This window comes from Mastigoproctus giganteus, chromosome 10, assembly GCF_048544385.1.
Source record: "Mastigoproctus giganteus isolate SK-2022 chromosome 10, ASM4854438v1, whole genome shotgun sequence".
Taxonomy (NCBI): Eukaryota; Metazoa; Arthropoda; class Arachnida; order Uropygi; family Thelyphonidae; genus Mastigoproctus; species Mastigoproctus giganteus.
The window spans coordinates 103,488,873-103,509,083 of NC_143584.1; the positions used below are offsets into that span (position 1 = coordinate 103,488,873).

Consider the following 20,211-nt stretch of genomic DNA (forward strand, 5'->3'; position numbering starts at 1 on the left):
ATTTTGCAAACATACATTTAATTGCATATCCCCTTATGTGGTCAATCAAGAAAAAGTAAGGATGCTTCCATCAATTAGTTCACTCAACTGATTAAAAGCCTTAAACACTTCAGCAAGATCGCCTCACTGATGTCTGATTTCTAGATACTGCTCCACATGCTACAATCTGTAGAACTGAAGGTCTACTCTTGGAAGGCTTCCCCTTTTCTGTCATTGACTAATCTTTTTGCTCTTCTCAGCACATTCATTTCAACATACCCATGTCCTATTTAAAGCAGTGTTTCCAAATGTGTATGCAGTAGTCAAATTGCAGCCTAATTATTGCTTTTTTCAAAACTTCTTGCTCTTCATTTGTCGCCTTTGGTTCATCATGACAAGTGTTTCTTAACTAATTTTTTCTTCTTTGGATTTCTTTTTACCTATAGGTTTCTTGGGCTCTATCACTTTCAGAAAGTTGTAATATTCCTTGTCGATATCTTGGTCCTGAGCAGTCTGCAGAAGCTCAAACTTGTCCTTAAGTTCCAATACATTCTGCTTTTTCTCCTCTTCTGTTCTCTCAAAGACCTTTGTATTAATTACTCGAGTCAGTTTTTTCCTTTTTTTCTAACATCTATATCAAGTGTGCATCTTAGCATTCTGTGATCACTTCCAACATTTACCTTGTTCAGGACAGTAACATCATTCACAATATATTTTCTGTTAGTGATGATGAAGTCGATTTCATTAGTTGTTAATCTATTTGGGCTCTTCCATGTCCACTTTCTGTTCACCCTTTTCTGGAAAACAGTGTTCATTACTGACATTCCTCGAGATTCTGCAAATTCCACAAGTCTTTCACCAATTCCAAAATTTCATATAGTTCCCCTTTCTGCGCTGTTTTGTCTGTTTTCAACCTTAGCATTGCAGTTCCCGTAATGATAGTGTAGTGAATTTTCTGTTCATCTAGAAGACTCTCAATTTCGGTGTACATTTCTTCATCATCATGGCTCAATGTTGGTGCATAAATCATTACAACTTTGTATAACCTTCAGCTTGTACCTCTTAGAAATCATGAGTAGACTAGTCTTGACACCCTTGGTGATGTGCTTTTGAATTCCAAAATGTTGTTTTTTATATCTTTATGGACCAGAAAGCCAACTCCACCTTTAATCCTTTCACTGTTTCCATTGGTGTACAGCAGATTTCCATTTGATAAAATTATAAATGATTTATTTCTTCTTCTTGTTTCAGCCAAACTGATGATATTCCAATTCATATTTTCTAATTTCTTTTCCAGCTCTAATATCCTGCCTTCACCGATGAGGGATCTTACGTTGTAACAGGCCAAGTTCAGTTTCCGTGCATGGCAGAGATTCTTAGCACCCTGTGCTTCGACTATGATCCTCTCGCTGGAGTAAGAGGGAAGTGAAAGCCGCTGGGGACTGAGGCCCATTTGTTTCGTCTTACTGTCATGTGTTGGAGGGTTTGGTCTTTTCCTCTTCATGCTGACCAGGCGTCTTGAAGAGAACCAATCTACATGTTTGTTGCGACCTAAATGATGTAACAGGGCTTACTATCAAAGGTGTGCATGAGTGGATTTTAGGGAAGCAGGCCAACCGGACTTCTCCTAAATCTTCTGAAATAGAAAAATATTGGATCCATCGGTGTTTTAGACCGAGTGTCTGATTAACACAGAATGCCTGTTCCCCTCTAAGCCCCAGCTAGTTATTGTCGGTGACTAATTTGTCAGAGAAATGAGAAATATATTGTGCAAAAAAGAATAGGTGGAATAGGACCAGGGTATGTCAGCCAGGGACAAAAGTTTATGATGTAAAGCAGATATCTTTTAGGGGCACAAAAGGTGATATCGTTGACCATGTTGGAACTAATGATATTAAGTGTAGGAGATATGCTGATTTACTTAACAGGTACAGGTCAATGTTGAAAAAAATACGCGAGTTAGGGTTAAATTTGAAAGTGTCTGCAATACTGCCCAGACACGATAGGAGGAAGTATATGATGAGAGCCTTGTTAATCGATTCTGCCCTGGAGAGATTGTGCAAGGCTCGTGGAGTAGAATTTTCCTCAGCGTGGTCCGTGCTTGTAAATAGTAGAGACTGCTTCCAGAGGGATGGGATACACTTAAATAGAAAGGGTGCAAGAATATTTGCTAATGCTATCGAGGAAATGTTAGGTGGGTCGGAAAACTGCTAGCTTGGGGGAATTCACAGACGAACAGAATAACAATACAGATGTGGAATTGATTCTTGCAATGCTTCTATAAGGAATGAGCAGCGGCCCAGAAAGCGAGTTGACAGGGGATTTTAGGGTCATGAAACAAGTAAATACATGGGATGTGTTAGAGTAACTAAGGGTAAAAACAGGTGCATGTATACTGGCATATACACCAATGCTACGAGTATAGTATATAAATTTGATGAATTTCAAGTGCTGGTCAAGACATCAATGGTGGACATTGTTGGGATATTGGAGACATGGTGTCACACAGATACAAGGAATGTAAAATTCCTTGTATCTGTGTGACACATGGAATTTGGGGAATACAATGTGTACAGAAAGGATATACAGGATAGGAAAGGAGGAGGGTTATGCTGTTAGTTAAGAGACTCAAAAATCTAAGGAAGGGAATCCAATTGACATAGGTAGACAGTGCAATGTTGAGTCAGTTTGGTGTGACATAAGCACTGCAAAAGTAAAAATGAGGGTAGGAGCTTATTATAGGCCTAATGACTCTGATGAGTACAATGAATAATTATACAGAGAAATAGAGTGGGCCAGAAAATCAGTGTCTTATAATGGGGGATTTTAACTTCCCAGATATTGACTGGAACTTGTGGGTTGGACACTTGCACACTAGCAAGACTTTTGTGAATTTATTGTATGTTTGTTTTCTACAGTAGCATGTTAGAGAGGTAACCAGAGGGAGTAACACTCTAGATTTTGTTATCAGCAGTTATCAATTATCATTCATGCATTAAGAATTTATAGAATTCATACATTAAGAATTTGTGGTTACTTAAAGATGTAACTACCAATCAGGGGTAAAGGAAAGAGTTTTTGCTTTCATAAAAGGTGACTACGGTGGTCTGAGACAGTTTTTAAAATCTATACAGTGGGAATCGATTATGTTACCAACAGTAAATTCTAAATGGGAAGCATCCAAGGAAGTAATTTTGGAAGCTATTAGGCTTTTTGTTCCATCTAAGAAATACTGTTCTAGGTTTAGGCCCAAATGGATGAAAGATGAACTAATGAGACTCACGCAGAGAAGAAAAATGCATGGGATGCATATAAATAATCAGTCGAAACAGAAACCTATGGTAAATAAAAGCTACTCTGTAATCAAGTCACAAAGGAAATGAGGCAAGCGATGCAAAGAAAAACAGCACAGACTTCTTTAGCTATATAAACTCTATTGAATCAGATTGGTCCACTTGATATAAATGGTTTGACTGTAGATGAGCATTCGAAGATAGCTACAAATAAATGAATATTTTGCATCTACATTCACACATAAGGAGTTATTCAAGGAGGAGAGGGCCAGATATTTATCACACTCTAACAGGGAGCTTAATGATTTTGTAATAACTGAGAGCAAAATGGAGAAAAAATTGTTAAAGTTAATTATAAGAAAAGATGGATGGGATCTATCCAGTTATATTAAAGGCTGTGGCAAAAGAAGTCCCCACGGACTGGAGATGTGCAAATGTATCTCCAATTAAAAAAGGGGAGATAAACGTTGACACTTTACAGACCTGTTAGTTTGAGTTCTGTTACAGGGAAAATAATGGCGTCACTGGTTAAAGAAGCACTACAGGATCATTTAGACAAGACTGCAGTAATAATTCAGACACAGCATGGGTTTGTTAATGGGAACTCTTGTCTGACCAATTCGATTGGATACTATGACAGGGTCACAAAGAAACGGGATGCAAAAAATAATTTTGATATCGTATTCACAAAAGCTTTTGATACTGTTGCACATGAAAGACTACTGTACAAATTGGAGCAGTATGGCATTAAGGGCAAGTTGTTACAATGGACAAAGGATGGCTGAGTAGGAGAAGACAGAGTGGTAATCAATGGACACTACTCTTCGTGGAATCCCCCAGGGCTTAGTGTTCGGCCTATTGTTGTTTTGTATATTTATGATTGTTTAAGATGATTCTACATTACTTCTTTAACCAGTGATATCAATATTATCCTTGGGAAAGCAGTCAAGCTTATGGGTCTGTAATTATGCATATCACTCTTTGTTCTCATTTTGTCAATGAAGGAGACATTTGCATATCTACAGTTGATAATCAACTCCCAGGCACTGTGCTGTATGGAAGTCCTCAAATTTGGCTAAAGGTTTTCTTACCTCTTTTCCTGCTTTTTTTAAATATAATTCGATAAAATTCATTAAATGAATTGACTTAATTACTTTTACCTTCAGCAATTTCTCTTCCACTCTCCTTTCAGTTATCAGAGAATTGTTTATCTAACAGTTAGAAATAGGTATACTTCTGGTATCTACCACTAAAAAGTTCTTTTCGTGTGAAAATAGATTCAAAGTATATAATCATGTTTTCAGCAACATGAAGTGGATCATCAATAATTATGACTTTCACATTAAGTGGACTAATACAGTTCATTCCTTTCCTTCTTGTGTTGACATAACCAAAGAACTGCTACTGCTATAATTTGCCTTAGTCCATTGCCACAATTACCCAACTCCATTAGTCACATGATTGCAGACTTGTTAGTACTCACTATAACCTTCTGTGTCCCTTGATAATTAATAATCATCCTCTGCATATTTCTTCTCGATCACTAAGTTAATCGGTTCATCACTTAACCATTTAGGTCTGAACCTAGAACAAATCTGGGCTTTTTAACAGGAGGTACTGTTTCTCCTGTAATTTGGGTGCAAGTTTTTTTTGCCGATGCTGACAAGAGTGTTAGGTGGGTTGGAAAACTGCTAGTCAGGATGACAGAAAAACTGACAGATTAACAACAGCCACAGGCAGAGGTGAAAGTTAATCTTGCACTGCTTTTACTGAAACATACATCAGTCTGGACAGCAATGTGTTGGGGATTTCAAGGTCTGCTAGTGGTCCTCGTGGAATGAGCAAATACATAAGTTGTAATAGGGTAAAGGAGAGTAAGAACAGGTGCATGTACACTAATGCTAAGGAGCACAGTAAATAAATTTTAGGAATTTAAAGTAGTCATTAAGTTATCAAATGTGAACACTGTAGGGACATCGGAGAGAAGGGAGGATTATGCTCTTAGTTAAGAAGCATATTAAATCAAAGACAGTGCAGCCAGTTGATGTGATGGCTAGTGCAATGTTGTCAGTTTTACCAAACTGATTCACATTGGTAACATTGGTATAAGCAATGGGAATATTAAACATTAAAGTAAGAATGTGTAAAAGCCTAATTATTGTGATGAGTATAACAAAAAACTAGAAACACAGTGGGCCAATAAACCATAATTTTTTATAATGAGGGATTTTAACTTGCTAGATATTGACTGGAACTTGTGGATCGGTCACAAACACGCTAGCAAGACGTCTGTGGATTGGATGGCTATTTTCTATAGCAGCATGTTATAGAGGCAAAAAAGGGAGTATACTATTGATCTGATTATCAGCAGTGATTATTCATGCATTAAAAATCTGCATTTAAAAGAACCACTACGTGGCAGTGATCACATTGTGTAATGATTCGAGATTTACGATAAGATGTAACTGCCATTAAGGATAAAGAGAAGGGCATTTCTTTTCTGGAGAGGACTTAGCCAGTTTTTAAATTCCATAAAGGAGGACAAACTGATAATGATACCATGAAAAAATTGTAAATGAGAAGCATTCACGGAAATAATTGTAGAAGCTACTAGGCTTTACACGCTAAGAAATACTGTTCAATGGATTTCAGATTAACTTATAAGAAAATATGGGGCAGAAAAGAAAAATGTGTGGGAAGAATATAAATTATCAAGCGATACAGAAGCCTATAGAAGATATAAACTAGTCTGCAATTAAGTCACAAAGGACGTTAGGCGTGCTAGGACAGATGGGAAATATTTGGCAAAGAATGCAAAGGAAAACAGCAAAGAATTTGTTATGCATGCAAACATGTGAATCACACTGGTACACTAGATAAGGATGAATTAACCGTTCGTGATCCTGCAAGTTGTTTAAAAACTAATAAGTATTTTGCATCTACATTCACTCATGAGGAATTCTTTAAGGAATAGAATGCCACATGTCTTTCAAACAGGGAGCTAAATGATTCTATGATAACTGAGAGGAGGATGAAGGAGAAATTACTGAAGCTAACCATAAAAAAGCTGCCTGAGGTGGGAGTACCTTAACATAATCTATCTATTTATATTAAGGGAGGCAGAAAAGGAGATAGGCAAAATCCTAAGCCATAATTAACAGAGCACCTCTGGATTTATGGACAGTCTCTATGGCCTGGAGATGTGTAACTCTATATCTAATTCACAAAGAGGGATCAAAGGGTGACATGAGTATTTACAGAACTATTAGCATAACTTCTGTTCAGGCAAAATAATGGAGTCACTAGTTAAAGAAGCAATAGAAACCACTAGACAGGAGTCAGGAGTGTTGATATACTTCAGTGACAGCACAGATTTGTTAGTGGGTGATCTGGTCTCACCAATTTGACAGAATACTATGATGCAATAACACAGGTTAGAAAAATAATTTGGATATCATATACTATGATTTCAGGAAATCTTTTAATATTGTATTAAAATATTTTAATACAGTATTAAAAGATTTCCTGTACAAAGCTGGTTGGTTGTTGGGTTTTATTGGCGCATTAGCAACTAAGGCTATAATGCACCACCCTGTACAAAGCGTAGCAGTGCAGTATTAAGGAAAAGTAACTGCTTTGGATAAAAGGATGGTTGAATGGGAGAAGACAGAGTGGTTATCCCAGGTTGACTCCACACTACTGTTATTACTGAAGTTCAAATATGAAGTTCTCTGGGCAGTGCAGACAGGCTGCCAGGGCAGTTATACATGAATTTTGCTAGCAGGGATAAGAAAGGTGATAATGCCATTGTATAAGGAAATGGTCAGGCCACATCTTGAGTACTGCATATAGGTCTGCAGGCCTCATTTTAAGAAGGATGTGGAGCTGCTGGAATGGGTGCATAGAAGGGCAATGAGATTGGTAAGGGGATTAAACTGGTGGTCTTATCAAGAACGGCATCAATTCTGCAAATTGCACCATTTGGAGACTAGGCAACTGAGCGATTATCTGACTGAGTTGTTTAATGGATTTAGAAAGCTCAGTGCCAATGGGATTTTTCCTCTTGCCCAGATTATGCACATGAGAGTTCATAAATTCAAACTGAGGTAGGATAGCTGCACAATAGATGTTCTGATAATAAACCATCCTTCAACCAGTGGGTGGTTGACTGTTGGAAGAAACTTCCGTATGTTGTTGAAATGGATAGTTTGAATAAATTCAACAAAGAGCTATAAAAACTATTGGAAGGGATGAACAGGTGATATGGAAGGTTTTTTTTTTTTGATACTGTATAGCCTTGCTTTCTTGCCACTCATCATCATCTGTCATTGTTCTGCTATTCCACGGTTGATGTATGAAGCCTCGACACCATGTCCTGTCTGTGTATTTCTCTCCATCATTGATTTCACTCCAATTTCCTCCTCTCTTGAATGACATCGGTCTTTATGATGTCTTGCCATCTCATTCTTGGTCTCCCCCTTGGTCTTTTGTCCCTTAATTGTAAATCAAACATTCTTCTTGGCAAATGCCTCTCGTTCATCCTCTTGACATGTCCAAACCATTTCAAAGGGAACCTTTCAATCCTATTCTGGAGTTTTTTAACCTGAATTCTCTCCCTAATCACATCATTCCTGATTTTGTTGCATCTTGTATTTTTGGCTATGCTCCTCACAAATCTCATTTCTGCCTCCTGAATTCTGCTTTCATCCTTTTTTCTCATAGTCCAAGTTTCCGATGCATACATCACAACTGGTAAGTAATAGGCCTTCTTACACTTCAGTGGTATGTTCCTGTTCCAGATCAGATCTCTTGTATAGAAATTCCTGCCCATTTGTATCCTTCTACTTATTTCTTCGTCTATCACTCCAGTCTTTGTAATGGTGCTTCTTAGATGCTTGAAGTTGTTAACCATTTTTAGCTCTTTCCCTTCCATTATAATGTATCAGTCAGGCTCGCCACCCTCTTTAGAACCATTACTTCACTCTTCTCCTGACTGAACACCAGTCCAAATTCATTGGCCATACTAGCCCATATATCAACTTGCTGTTGCACTTGTTCCCTGCTCTCTCCCCATATGAAGAGGTCATCTGTGAAGAGCATGACTTTCACCTGGTCCTGTCAATATGAACAATATGAAGTTGTTCCACTACTCTACATTGCACATCATTCATGACAGCTATGAATAGTAGTGGTGACAGGATGCCTTCTTGCCTCAAACTTGATGTTATTTTGAATCTCTCCATCAACCCCATCGCTGTTCTTACTTTGCTCACTGTATTGGTGCATATATTCTCAATTCTCTCCACAAGACGTTCCTCTATGCCCAAATTTCTCAAAACCTCCCACACTTTCTCTCTCTTTGGGCATCAAACACTTTCTCTATATATCCAAAAATGCCATCCATAATTCTTTGTGTTCATAACACATTTCCATCAGTTGCCTGATGCAGAAAAATTTTCTGAATTCACTCTTCTCCTGTTAGTTATTCACTCTTCTCCTGACTGAACACCAGTCCAAATTCATTGGCCATACTAGCTCATATATCAACTTGCTGTTACACTTGTTCCCTGCTCTCTCACCCCATATGCAGAGTTCATCTGCGAAGAGCATGGCAAAAAAACTTGGCAGCTACTAAAATTACTTCCCTGAATGCTTTTCATTCAGACATTACCAGTGAGTCCCACTGAAAATAATTTAAAAACTGTCTAATGCCAATGCACTCATCCTTATGAATGCAAAATCCCTTCTCTGTACAAAACCTGAACTGGATATCATCATTCTTCTCTTTCTTGGTGATTCCTTTCTACTTCTCTCTCTCTCTCTCTCTCTCTCTCTCTCTCTCTCTCTCTCTCTCTCTCTCTCAGGTAACTTGGAAAATTTTTTTTGGCTGGTGCAGCATAAGCCTTAGGCTTACTTGCACAATATGGCTAATAACAATAATAATAAAAATTCATAGTAGCTATATCTTTAAGTAAATTCCATATGAATAGCTGACTGCCATCACCTAGTGATTCCTTTATCTGGAGTTTATTAATGCCCGAAGAGTGATTACTAATAATCAAATCAAGAATATTGCTTGCTTTTGTTGCCTATCTAACACTGGTGTGGAAAACAGTCAAATCTGTAAAGTTAAAATCCTCTAAAATAAGACATTCTGATTTATGCTGCACTGTTCGCTTGCACATAGTTGCTCATTATACTCTTAAGTCAACTGGAAATGACAAAATAAAATATTCCCACTCTCATTTTAGTTTGCTTTTTCAACACTTATGTCACACCAAAATATCTCAATATTACATTCATCACCCATGTTAATGGCATGCACTTCCTTAAATTCTATGTGCTTCATAACCAAGAGGATAACTCATCCCACCCTACTTTCCTGCCTGTCCCTTCTGTACACATCCTACTCAGTGGAAGTTCTTACACTTGGGAAATAGCAACCACAAAATAACCTATACACTTGGAGTTAAATTAAAAGCAGCAGAAGAAGCAAAGAATCTGGGAGTTATATGAAGTTTCTAAGCAGTGTAAACAAATGAACAGGATAGCTCATGATATCCTATCGATGATTTATCAAACAATATCCTGTAGAGATAGAGAGGTCATAATCCCACTGTATAAGGCAATTGTTTGTTTTTTGGTTTTTAGGAGCATTAGCAGCTAAGGCCATATTGCTCCAGGGGGATATGCGGTGGTCATTCCCTGACCTTTCCACATCCTCCATATTTGGTGGGCACAAGCTCAAACCCTGGTCTAATCAAGAAGAGTGAGCTACGCACTGCTGCTCCAAGCCACCTGGCTACGGAGGCACCTAAGGCAATTGTAAGACCACATTTGGAATTATTATGTCTAAGTATGGAGACCTCATCCAAAAAAAAAGGCAGTGAGCTTCTTGAAAGGGTCCAAATATGAGCAACTTTGAATGGGAAAATTTGCAAAATGGCAACTGTATGAGGAAAGAGTTTGATTGTGTGGGCTACAGAGCTTGGCAACGAGGCACCTTAGAGGGGACCTGATTGAGGTTTATAAGGTTCTGAGAGGGGTTAATAAAATGAATGAAGACAGAATTTTCACTGTTATAAAGAATTCAAATTACAGAGGAAGAGGTTTAGACCAGATTGTAGGAAGTTTTTTTTTAGCCAGTGAGTTGTTGACTACTTGAACAACGCCCTCTGCAAGTAACTGAGGCCGATAGTTTGAAGAAATTCAAAAGTCAACTGGAGAGTTATCTACAAGAGGAAGGAAGTGCATAATTTGCATTTTCTTACTACCTTTTTTTTTTTTTTTTTTTTTTGGGCTGTGGTCAAAGTTTCAGTTTCACTAATCGCCTGAAGATCATCTTTATTTTACGTAATATTATCTGTATGTTAATTAATGTAATTAAATTCATACCATTTCTGGTACCTGTTTGGCTGCAATTTGTTTTTCAATTATCAGTTGCATTTGATCTGCTAGGATTAGTCAGGTACCCTGAAACCCAATGTGCATCTGTTTTTGTTCAGGTGAAGGCATTTATAAAATACACACACTCCAAGAATCAATAGCATAATCCATTAAACCATATCACATTCACCCTCAAGCTGTATCTCTGTCATGGGGTCTTGTTCCCAAAATTCCCTTTTTTCCTGTAATCTGTCTAACAATAAGTCAAGGTTCCCAGTGGTCCAACTTACCCTCCTGACCAAGATTCGCACAAACATAAAAAAATGGGTTACTCTGCTCTTATCCTTTGTGGTCATTCACACTGCCAGTAGTCCATCTTTATGTCATCAAGTACTGTTTGTAGGAAGTCTCAAATGCCAGGTGTTCGTAATTCAATCCAATGGTTGCACACCTGTTTGTTGCCAGGCACATTTGACATGTGACCGATGTTTTTATATTTGGAAAATGTTTTTGGGTATTCAGAATTCTGCCTGCAGTGAACCAATGTGTCATCTTTTGTTAATTGCAGCTAATTTTTAAATTATTTTTAATTACATAAACTACTCATATGCATATATTTCTGTTTATACTGTATATCAAGAATGTAAGTAAGCAGAAACACAAAAGTTTTATTAATTTTGCAGAATAAAAAAAAAAAAAAAAATGTTGCAGCCAAGAAATACAAACATGAAACTACTTGATTTTCGATATAATCATTAAGTGCGCAAAATTTCTAAATTACACACGTGCACATATTTCTGTTTGTATATTAAGTGTGTGTGTATATATCTAAACACTGAAGGACTTATTTATCTTCAATCAAATCTTTTCTTCAAAATAATTACATTGGTTGCAGGGAAGGAATGAACATTGTGAAAGTTATGAGGTGTTTTTCTGACCAATTATTTTTCAGTTAATTATTATGGGAAAGTCCTAAAACATTCCACCCAAGGCTGAGAATATGCTTAGTTTAGAAAGTTAAAGCATGTAACACGAACACTATACTTTTAATATTATTACTTTTTAGACACTAGGGTTTTATTTGTTGTTACTTCTGGGAAATGGACTAAACTAATAATGTCAGTTTTTGGAAGTAGGCAATATAGAAACAGCAACAGTTCAACATAATCAAAAAACTACAGTGGCAACTGTAAGATCTGTGTACCTGAGAAAACTAAAAGTTGAAGGAAAGATTGTGCTGCATCTGTCTGCTTATTTTATGCAATTACACTGTGCAAACTATAAAATATTATTTCAAAAACAACTTGATTAAAACTGGGTCTATGTGGAAGGTAAAGTAAGTTTCAGTCATTAAACTTCAACCAACAAAAAATGCACAAAACCTTTTCTCACAAGTCACCTAAGAGTTCCCACAACCACTGCTGCATTAAAATAAGTTTGGTCTGATAGTAATGGTTTTCATCCCCTGGTTAATACACCTTCATTAGTAATAGAACTTTTTAAAAGAAGATGTATCTGCCCCCCCAAGGTGGAGTTCAGAATCCTAAAACTTGAGAAACCCATATTCAATATCATACCAATTTATTAATTCCTATAAATTCAATAACAAATTTGAATGCAGTGTATTTTTTCATTTAACCACTAATAAATAAAAATCTTTTCTGATAAAAAACAGAAACAGATTATTATTTAAAGTAGCATGATTTGCACAGAAAGATACATCACCCACTTAGCCTACCATCTAACATGATCCAGTGGTAAACGTCTGCGAATTTTTGGTGATTTTCAAGCATATTTGTTTAATATTTCATCTTTAAAAATGGCTGAACAAGGCTGCCATGTTCAAAATAAAGAAAAATAAAAGAAAAGTAGCAGACAGGCCATAGATCAAATAATGGGATAAAACACTGTCATACAATATGAACAATTCAAAGTTAGTTTATCAAGTGCTTGTGCCTAAATTACCTTAAATTTGATAAAAAAGGCGAGTTCTATCATAGATAAAGACCAATACAGAAACTAATACCAACTTCTGTCTCAAACTAAGAAGGCTTGCAGCAGTCTTAACTTGGCAACCAATTAGTGAGGAGATGTGTCAGCACTTTACCTTATTTAACCTATGGATAATCAATCACTATATATCATCATTCCCAAATTACATTAACATTATATTAGAAGTGAAGAGAAAAGTGGTGAGAGAGAGAGAGAGAGAGAGAGAGAGAGAGAGAGAGAGAGAGAGAGAGAGAGAGAGAGAGAGAGAGAGAGAGAGAGAGAGAAAGTGTGCGCTAGCATGGACATGTGTTGTGTACAAATGTTTCTTAGAGGGATGTAATTAAACAAGAAAGCACATTTGACTAAGTAACAACACATTATTTGAAATATTTATTTTTATTAATGCTAGCATGACAGAGAGGGAATACATAAATTAAAAAAAAAAAAAAAAAAAAAAATTTAATTTTTACAACGTCTGTTCAATATGGCTGCCATTTTGGTCTTTTCAGTATAGAGCAACACATAGTAAGTCACATAACAATTCTCAGAAATATTCTCAAATTCTCTAACTATTGACTACTGAAACTCTACCAAAGACCTGCTTATTGCTCAATACTTTAATCTGAGGAGTGCACTAAAAATTTTATTGAACGTCACCATCTGATCCACAACCTGGGAATTTCTGCATAGTGAATTGCTGCTCCATCCACATTAAAAAAATAAAAAAAAACTGATTTTAGACTACATTAATGGAATGATTTTGTCTTTTAGCAGTCTCAGGTAGTTTTCTGCTAACACGGTTGCCTTAAAGAAAAAAGGTCTGAGAACAGTTCCTGTTCAAATTCAAGCCCAGATTCTCAAATCAGAAGCATTTTAATTCCTTGTTAAAAATTAAATGGGGACTGTTAAGAGAGTGATAAACACATTTATGACAATTAACAGCTCTGGTTAGTTTAAATGTAGTTCTGTCAGTTCACAAAATATTGTCCATCAGTTCGCAAAATATCCGTCAGTTCACAAAATATTGTCCATCAGTTCGCAAAATATCCGTCAGTTCACAAAATATACCTGGGTTGGTAACTCTCATGACCAAAAACTGTTCAGCAAATTCCAATCTCCTATCTGGTCCTAACTTTGCAGCAACATAGAATGATAAAACTTGCATTTATGTTCAAAACTTTGCTTTCTTAGAGATATTTTCAGACTTCATTTGATTTTCTCTCTTACAATTTCCAAATTGACAGATGCCTGATATACAAGTCTATTGTGATTTGGTAAATTGTACACTGTTCCAACTTCATCAAACTTCATTATTTTCTTTAGTAGTTATTTTCTTGAGCAGGTATACATTTTCTGAAGAATTTTCATATTTTGCATGCCACATTAAGTGGCATGCAAAATAATAGTGATAAATATTTTGTGGATAACATACATCGTCAAAATTTTTGTCACTATTACTGGACTATTCATGATTAACAGATGAAAAAGCATGTGAAGCTTCACTCAAGGCAAGAAATCTTGTATGTTTGAAGCAGTTGCTAATCACCTTTTACACAATTTTGTCAAACTCATCCCATGCTGAAACACACAAATACATCACCTGAAGCAAGTTGACAGCACAATTTTGTTTATTTATTTGAACCTATAGTATTTGGTACTGTGCATGGGTTAAAGTTTGAGAAGATCTTGGTGAGGTTATAACTGAATTTCTGTAGAATGCCTTCAATGGCTATTTTTTGTTCCAGAAAATAGCCATTGAAAAGAGAGGGAGGATTATACAAACTAGTTCAGAAGAACAGTGCCCAAGGATGTATCTATAGAATATACAGGAGTAGAAACAAAATATATTCATGCATGAGAGAGAGAGAGAGAGAGAGAGAGAGAGAGAGAGAGAGAGAGAGCACACTGCCCCCTTGTGAATGGAGCCTAGAAGTCTGAAAGATGTTATGCAGGCATCGCCCCAGATGTGGAAAGAATATTCCATAATAGGGCAGATTTCAGATTTTTACAGTGAGTAGCTGTGTAGAAGAAATGTGAAGCCAAGAATGAAAGAGAAAACCCAAATTTTTTTGATGCAGAGGAAGCAATATTTGTGATATGCTTACACCAAAGAAATATTACGTCAGGTAATTCATAATAGAAACATGTGATCTTGTTTAGAAATTCGAGTGTTGTCGAAAACAAGCATAAGAGCAGAAGAATCATTATTGCAAGATACAAGACAGGACTGAGTTTTAGAAGGATAGAAATTACTAAGTTATCTTTTCCCCACTGTAGAATTATCTGGAGATCAGCATTTAAGGAATTGGTAGTGCATATTCAATGAGGTGAAGTTTTTTGTGCATGGCTAGCTTTCTCAAATTGGAGGGTAAAATCCAACATGTTACCACCAGCAAAACCATGGTTAGGATTTCCAGTCAATAGAAGAAGGTCATTATTATACAAGAGGAAAAGAGGGAGAGAAAGAACTGAATTTTTGGGAAAACCAGCATCTACCATCTTTGGTCTTCCTTAAAAGAAGCCTATCCTGCATTAGTTTGTTATTTGGTTTTTAGGAGCATTAGCAACTAAGGCCATATTGCTCCGGGGATACGCGGTGGTCATTCCCTGACCTTTCCGCATCCTCCGTATTTGGTGGTCACAGGCTCGAACCCCGGGCTAATCAAGAAGCGTGTGCTACGCACTGCTGCTCCTGCCCACCTGGCTATGGAGGCGCCTTCCTGCATTAGTAAGAAAAGCCACGAATATTTTAATTCCATTTGTGACAACTTATGTGCGAAGCAGGATTTTCGACACTCGTTTCATTAAAAACGAAGAAACGTAATAGGCTTCTTGTGGAACATGATATGCATGTTTCTTTATTGAAGACGTTCCCCAGTTCACCATTTTAACAATGAACAAACAGCAACAATGCTCACATTAAATAAAACCAGATGTTTAAATGCTCCCATTAAACATCTGGTTTTATTTTTTCTATTTTCTTTTTTATTTATTTTATTTCTATGCATTATTTATGCTTGTTAAATATTTAAGATTACTAAAATATTGTACAAATAAGTAAATAAAGATATTTTATAATGGGGATATGCAATTAATGTTAAATTTGACAAGGGGTACGTAGGTAGAAAAAGGTTAAGAACCACTTATCTAGAGCTTTCTTGACATCAAGATTGTTCAAAATTCTCTTGACATCCTCTGGACAGAAGACCACAGAAGATATTGAGTGTAAAGTATTGGGAATGATAAGAAATGGTTTACCAAGATCATCAATACAAGAGTTAGAAGTCAGCTTTATCTCTAGCTGTTTCTCAGTGATTCTCAGAGGTGAGAATCACTGAGAAAACCTGGTCTCTGTTAAAACCTATTGGTTTTAACAGAGGTGAGAATACAGATGAGCAAAATTTGTGACCAATAGCTTTGGAAAGAGACCAGAATGCTTGACTATCATTTGGACAAAACAAGTTTTCTACTCATAGCCAGTTCAAAATCTAGTTTTCTCTGATTTTAAGTGGCAGACACTAAACAGTGACACATAAGCCCTTCGCTTGGCAATGGGAGTGCAGTTATCCACAAACAACAAAATTTTTCTCTTCTCATCTTGTTTTCTAAGGTTCTGATCCACTCTATTTAGAATTTTAATGGCATCCAAGCCTTTTGGATGCTTGATACATAGTAAGCAATGTCTTTGAACCTTTATAAAGTATTAGGGCTTCTTGGCTTTTCCAGTGCCTAACCTGTAAACAGTTCAAAACGAATTGTTATTCTTCCAAGTGCACAGGGTCACTTCTATCCTACATCTGAAAAATCAGCAAAAAACAATTCAAAATGACTGAAAAATCAATTTTTTACATTAAAACATTTTTAATTAATTTCTTAAAATTAAAACTCCCTTATAACCCATTGGTAAGCAATATGCAAATTGAAAAACCTGTACACTTCAACATACGTGTGCAATTGGATGCCACCCTGTAAACAACAGGAGTGCCTTCATGAAATATAAAGCACATGTCAGTAGTTTAATCCCAGATATGCTTCAGTATCATGAAGCCGGAGAGCATTACTAATTAGAGGAAAGCACATGCCAGTAAAGCCACATCACTATCAATAATTGTATATGACAGATGTCACCCAAACGTCGTATAATTAGGTTTAAATGAATTCCTGAATTAAATTAAACTGTGTGCTAATTAACACAGAAATCCATAATTTTCAGTGGAGAAATCAAAGAAAACATTTTCAAAAACAGCTATTATGATTTTCAGCTGTGTGGACAGAGTGGGTGAAGAGCATAAATTGCTAAAATGTTGTCTTGGTTCTCATCAAATCTGCATGTGTGTGTGTGATTCAGAATTAAGAGAGGAAGTTTCTCTGTTCCAGATCAATACTGAAGATGATTTGGATGAACAAACATAAACAGACATGTTTGCCGCTAGGAGAATAGTAATCTGTTGTTTCGCCTTTTTTTCTGCCATTACATTTCTCGCCTTTAAATGCAAGTATTTTATCCTATAAACAAAGCCTAGTTTTGTCAGCACTGAAGATGTCATTCTGGTCCTATGGGGCACCTACGTAGCCAGGTGGGAAGGAGCAGCAGTGCGTAGCACACGCTTCTTGATTAGACCGGGGTTCAAGCCCGTCACCACCAAATACGGAGGATGCGGAAAGGGTCAGGGAATGACCACCGCATATCCCGGAGCAATATGGCCTTTAGTTGCTAATACTCCTAAAAAAAAACCAAACAAACAACTGGTCCTATGTCAACAAAACATTTTTTATTTTAAACAAGTCTCCTTTTTCAGAGGCAATGGCTGCACTTTCACCACACAATTTTTTGTTGTTTGTTTGTTTGTTATTTGGTTTTTAGGAGCATTAGCAACTAAGGCCATATTGCTCCGGGATATGTGGTGGTCATTCCCTGACCCTGCATCCTCCGTATTTGGTGGTGAGACAACACAATTTTTTGAAAGACAGCTCATGACAAATCTTCAATATTCTACCAATGGACAGACAATTCAGACTTAGTTTTTAAAAGCTTTAGACTTAAAGGAGCATTTTTTTTTTGCAAGCATTAGCCATTCTAACAGTACCTCCTCAATATCCATATATTTTGCCTTTCATGCTCTTATCCTACACAATGAAGCAGACATTTTTAAGCTTTCATAATTTTCTTATCTTTCAGAATGATGAGCAGTGTACAAAAATATTGGACTTAGAAGGCACATCATTATCTACAGCTAGTAAAATCTTCATTTTGTCTGCGATTGGCAAAGCTACTTTCTACTATCCATATCGATAAACAATCTTTATGCACTCTATAACAAAATGAAATTCTGAAGTTCATTTCATTATGGCATTGCATGAGAAAATGCCAATGAGTGTGAGAAATCACCACGAGTGACTTCTCGCCATCAGCCTGCAAGCTTGTCACTAGCTTCATATTCTTTCATTTTGAAATATGAATACTGTAATAAAAAACAAGATAGAGTGGCAGAAATTTGGATCATTATAGAGAATTTCTTCATCTTTCATGGCTGTTATAACAAATGTAAAACAGCATTAGGTTTATGGAAAATTGGCCAGGACCTACCATACAGATCATTGTAGCATGCTGGGATGTCAAAAAAGAGTGTTAAAATAAAGAGCTTTGACTGTACAATAGTGGATTATACACTTTGGCCAGGAGTATAACCAATTATTATATCATTGTTTATATGACAAAATTAGTTTCAATAAGTCAGTTTAAACCTATACCAACTTTTCTAGGAAAATTATTTGACATTACTCAATAGACAATCCACATGAACATATCAGCATAAAGCCATGTTTTAAATTAACAGTGTAGATATGACTATGCCTAAACTAATAATATAAAAACATATGCATAAATTGATAGATACATAAAAATAAGTATTGGTTTCAAACATAATTTTTCATTGCCATGAAGCATTATTATGACAGGAATGACAAATACAAAATTATCTGCATAATTTTGTATCTGTTATATCTGATGAACATTAACTGGAACTCAAGGCATTAGAAAATACTAAAATGAAAACTTGCAATTTAATAAAACTTACTGTGCAACCCATAAATTAGTATTGATGTTAAAGGATTTGATAAGGCCATCAAAGGTTGTGGTTTTCTCATAATCCCATAATTTTACATTAGCACAACCATCCCACAGATCATTTCCATTCTGATCATGACCGTTATACGTCATTCCTGTTAAAATGCAGCTACCTTCCTTAAAAAAAGAAAAGTACAATTAACTTGCAGTATTGCTATATATGAAAAACAATTTACACTCAGAATTTGTTATAGAAACTCAATGTTAACTAGTATTTCCTGGCAGTAATCATTTTACAGACTAATAATTAAACTTTCACATATCATGCACATTTTTTATTATATGCCAGATGATTTAAGTCACTATCTATTTTCAAAAAAATATATTGTCAGAGGTCAATGAGACAAAAGATTTCAGAGCAGCAATGTTTTCTGGAAACTTTTATAACATTTACAATTTAACATTAACAATTAGCTCTTTAAAAGTTACAGCTATCAGTTACAGGCTCTGCAAAAACGATAAGTGTTTACCTGTTATTTACATGATTGTTATTTTATATTGTACTTAATACGTAGTCATATAGTTATAGTTACGCTGGTTATTTTTTATTTTTAATTTAGATAAAGAGTTTTTGTGGATTTTACTTACGATAGGTAAAACCGTTATTTCGTTCCATTTTTGTAGCCATTGTTTTTGGATATAGTGGTAGGGAATTCAAATTTTTTAATTGAGGTAGCTAGGTAGTTCTAACGCATAATTATATAGTAATACGCTTCACTGTTTCTATTTAATAGTTTCTATTCAAATACTATTGATATTTAATTTATTGATTTTATTAATTTAAACTACCATGCCCCAAACTAGAGCAGCAAAGCAACGGGCACAAAGTGGCAGGAGTGCTGTGACTCGGGGGAGAACTGAGGGGGGCAATTCTCCAACGCATCACAGCCTAAAGAAATGTGCAACTTGTGAAATGTTTGCCGAACTCTCTGGAACGGAACATGATATTGCCATGGGGGATGTCTTTGTGTGTGCGCGATGCAAGGAGTGTATCGAAATCAGGCAACAACTCAGCGTTCTTATGGGCCTATATGAGAGCTTGAAGGACAGGGTGGATGCCCTCGAAGGAACTAAATTGAGGGGCCCATCAGGCTCTCAGCTGCCCACATCAACGCCAGAGCTTGCACTTGGTCATCACGCAACACAGCGGCAACCCCTAAGGCAGAATGCGCTGGTCCCACAGGAACTAGTTGTTGTTGGTGACTCTATTGTCAGGGAAACGGGGAACATCCTTTGTAAAAAGGATAGGTGGAACAGGACCAGGGTATGTCTGCCAGGGGCAAAGGTTGATGACGTTGTAGAGCGGATATCATCTTTCAAGGGCACAAAAGGTGATATAGTTGTACACGTTGGCACTAATGATATTAAGAGTAGAAGACCGGCAGAATTACTCAACAAGTACAGGTCACTGTTGAAAAAAAGCCGTGAAATAGG

The 20,211-nt window shown here is 36.4% G+C and overlaps 1 protein-coding gene across 2 annotated transcripts in view; it reads right to left on the bottom strand.

Moving 5' to 3' along the window:
- Positions 1–20,211, bottom strand: part of nes (lysophosphatidylcholine acyltransferase 3 protein nessy) — a 546,012-nt gene that overhangs the window by 64,734 nt on the left and 461,067 nt on the right. For both annotated transcript variants that reach the window (XM_090382308.1, XM_090382309.1), the window contains exon 10: positions 18,728–18,894. In XM_090382308.1, the coding sequence (XP_090238434.1) occupies positions 18,728–18,894 (167 nt within the window). The remainder of the gene's footprint in view (positions 1–18,727; positions 18,895–20,211) is intronic.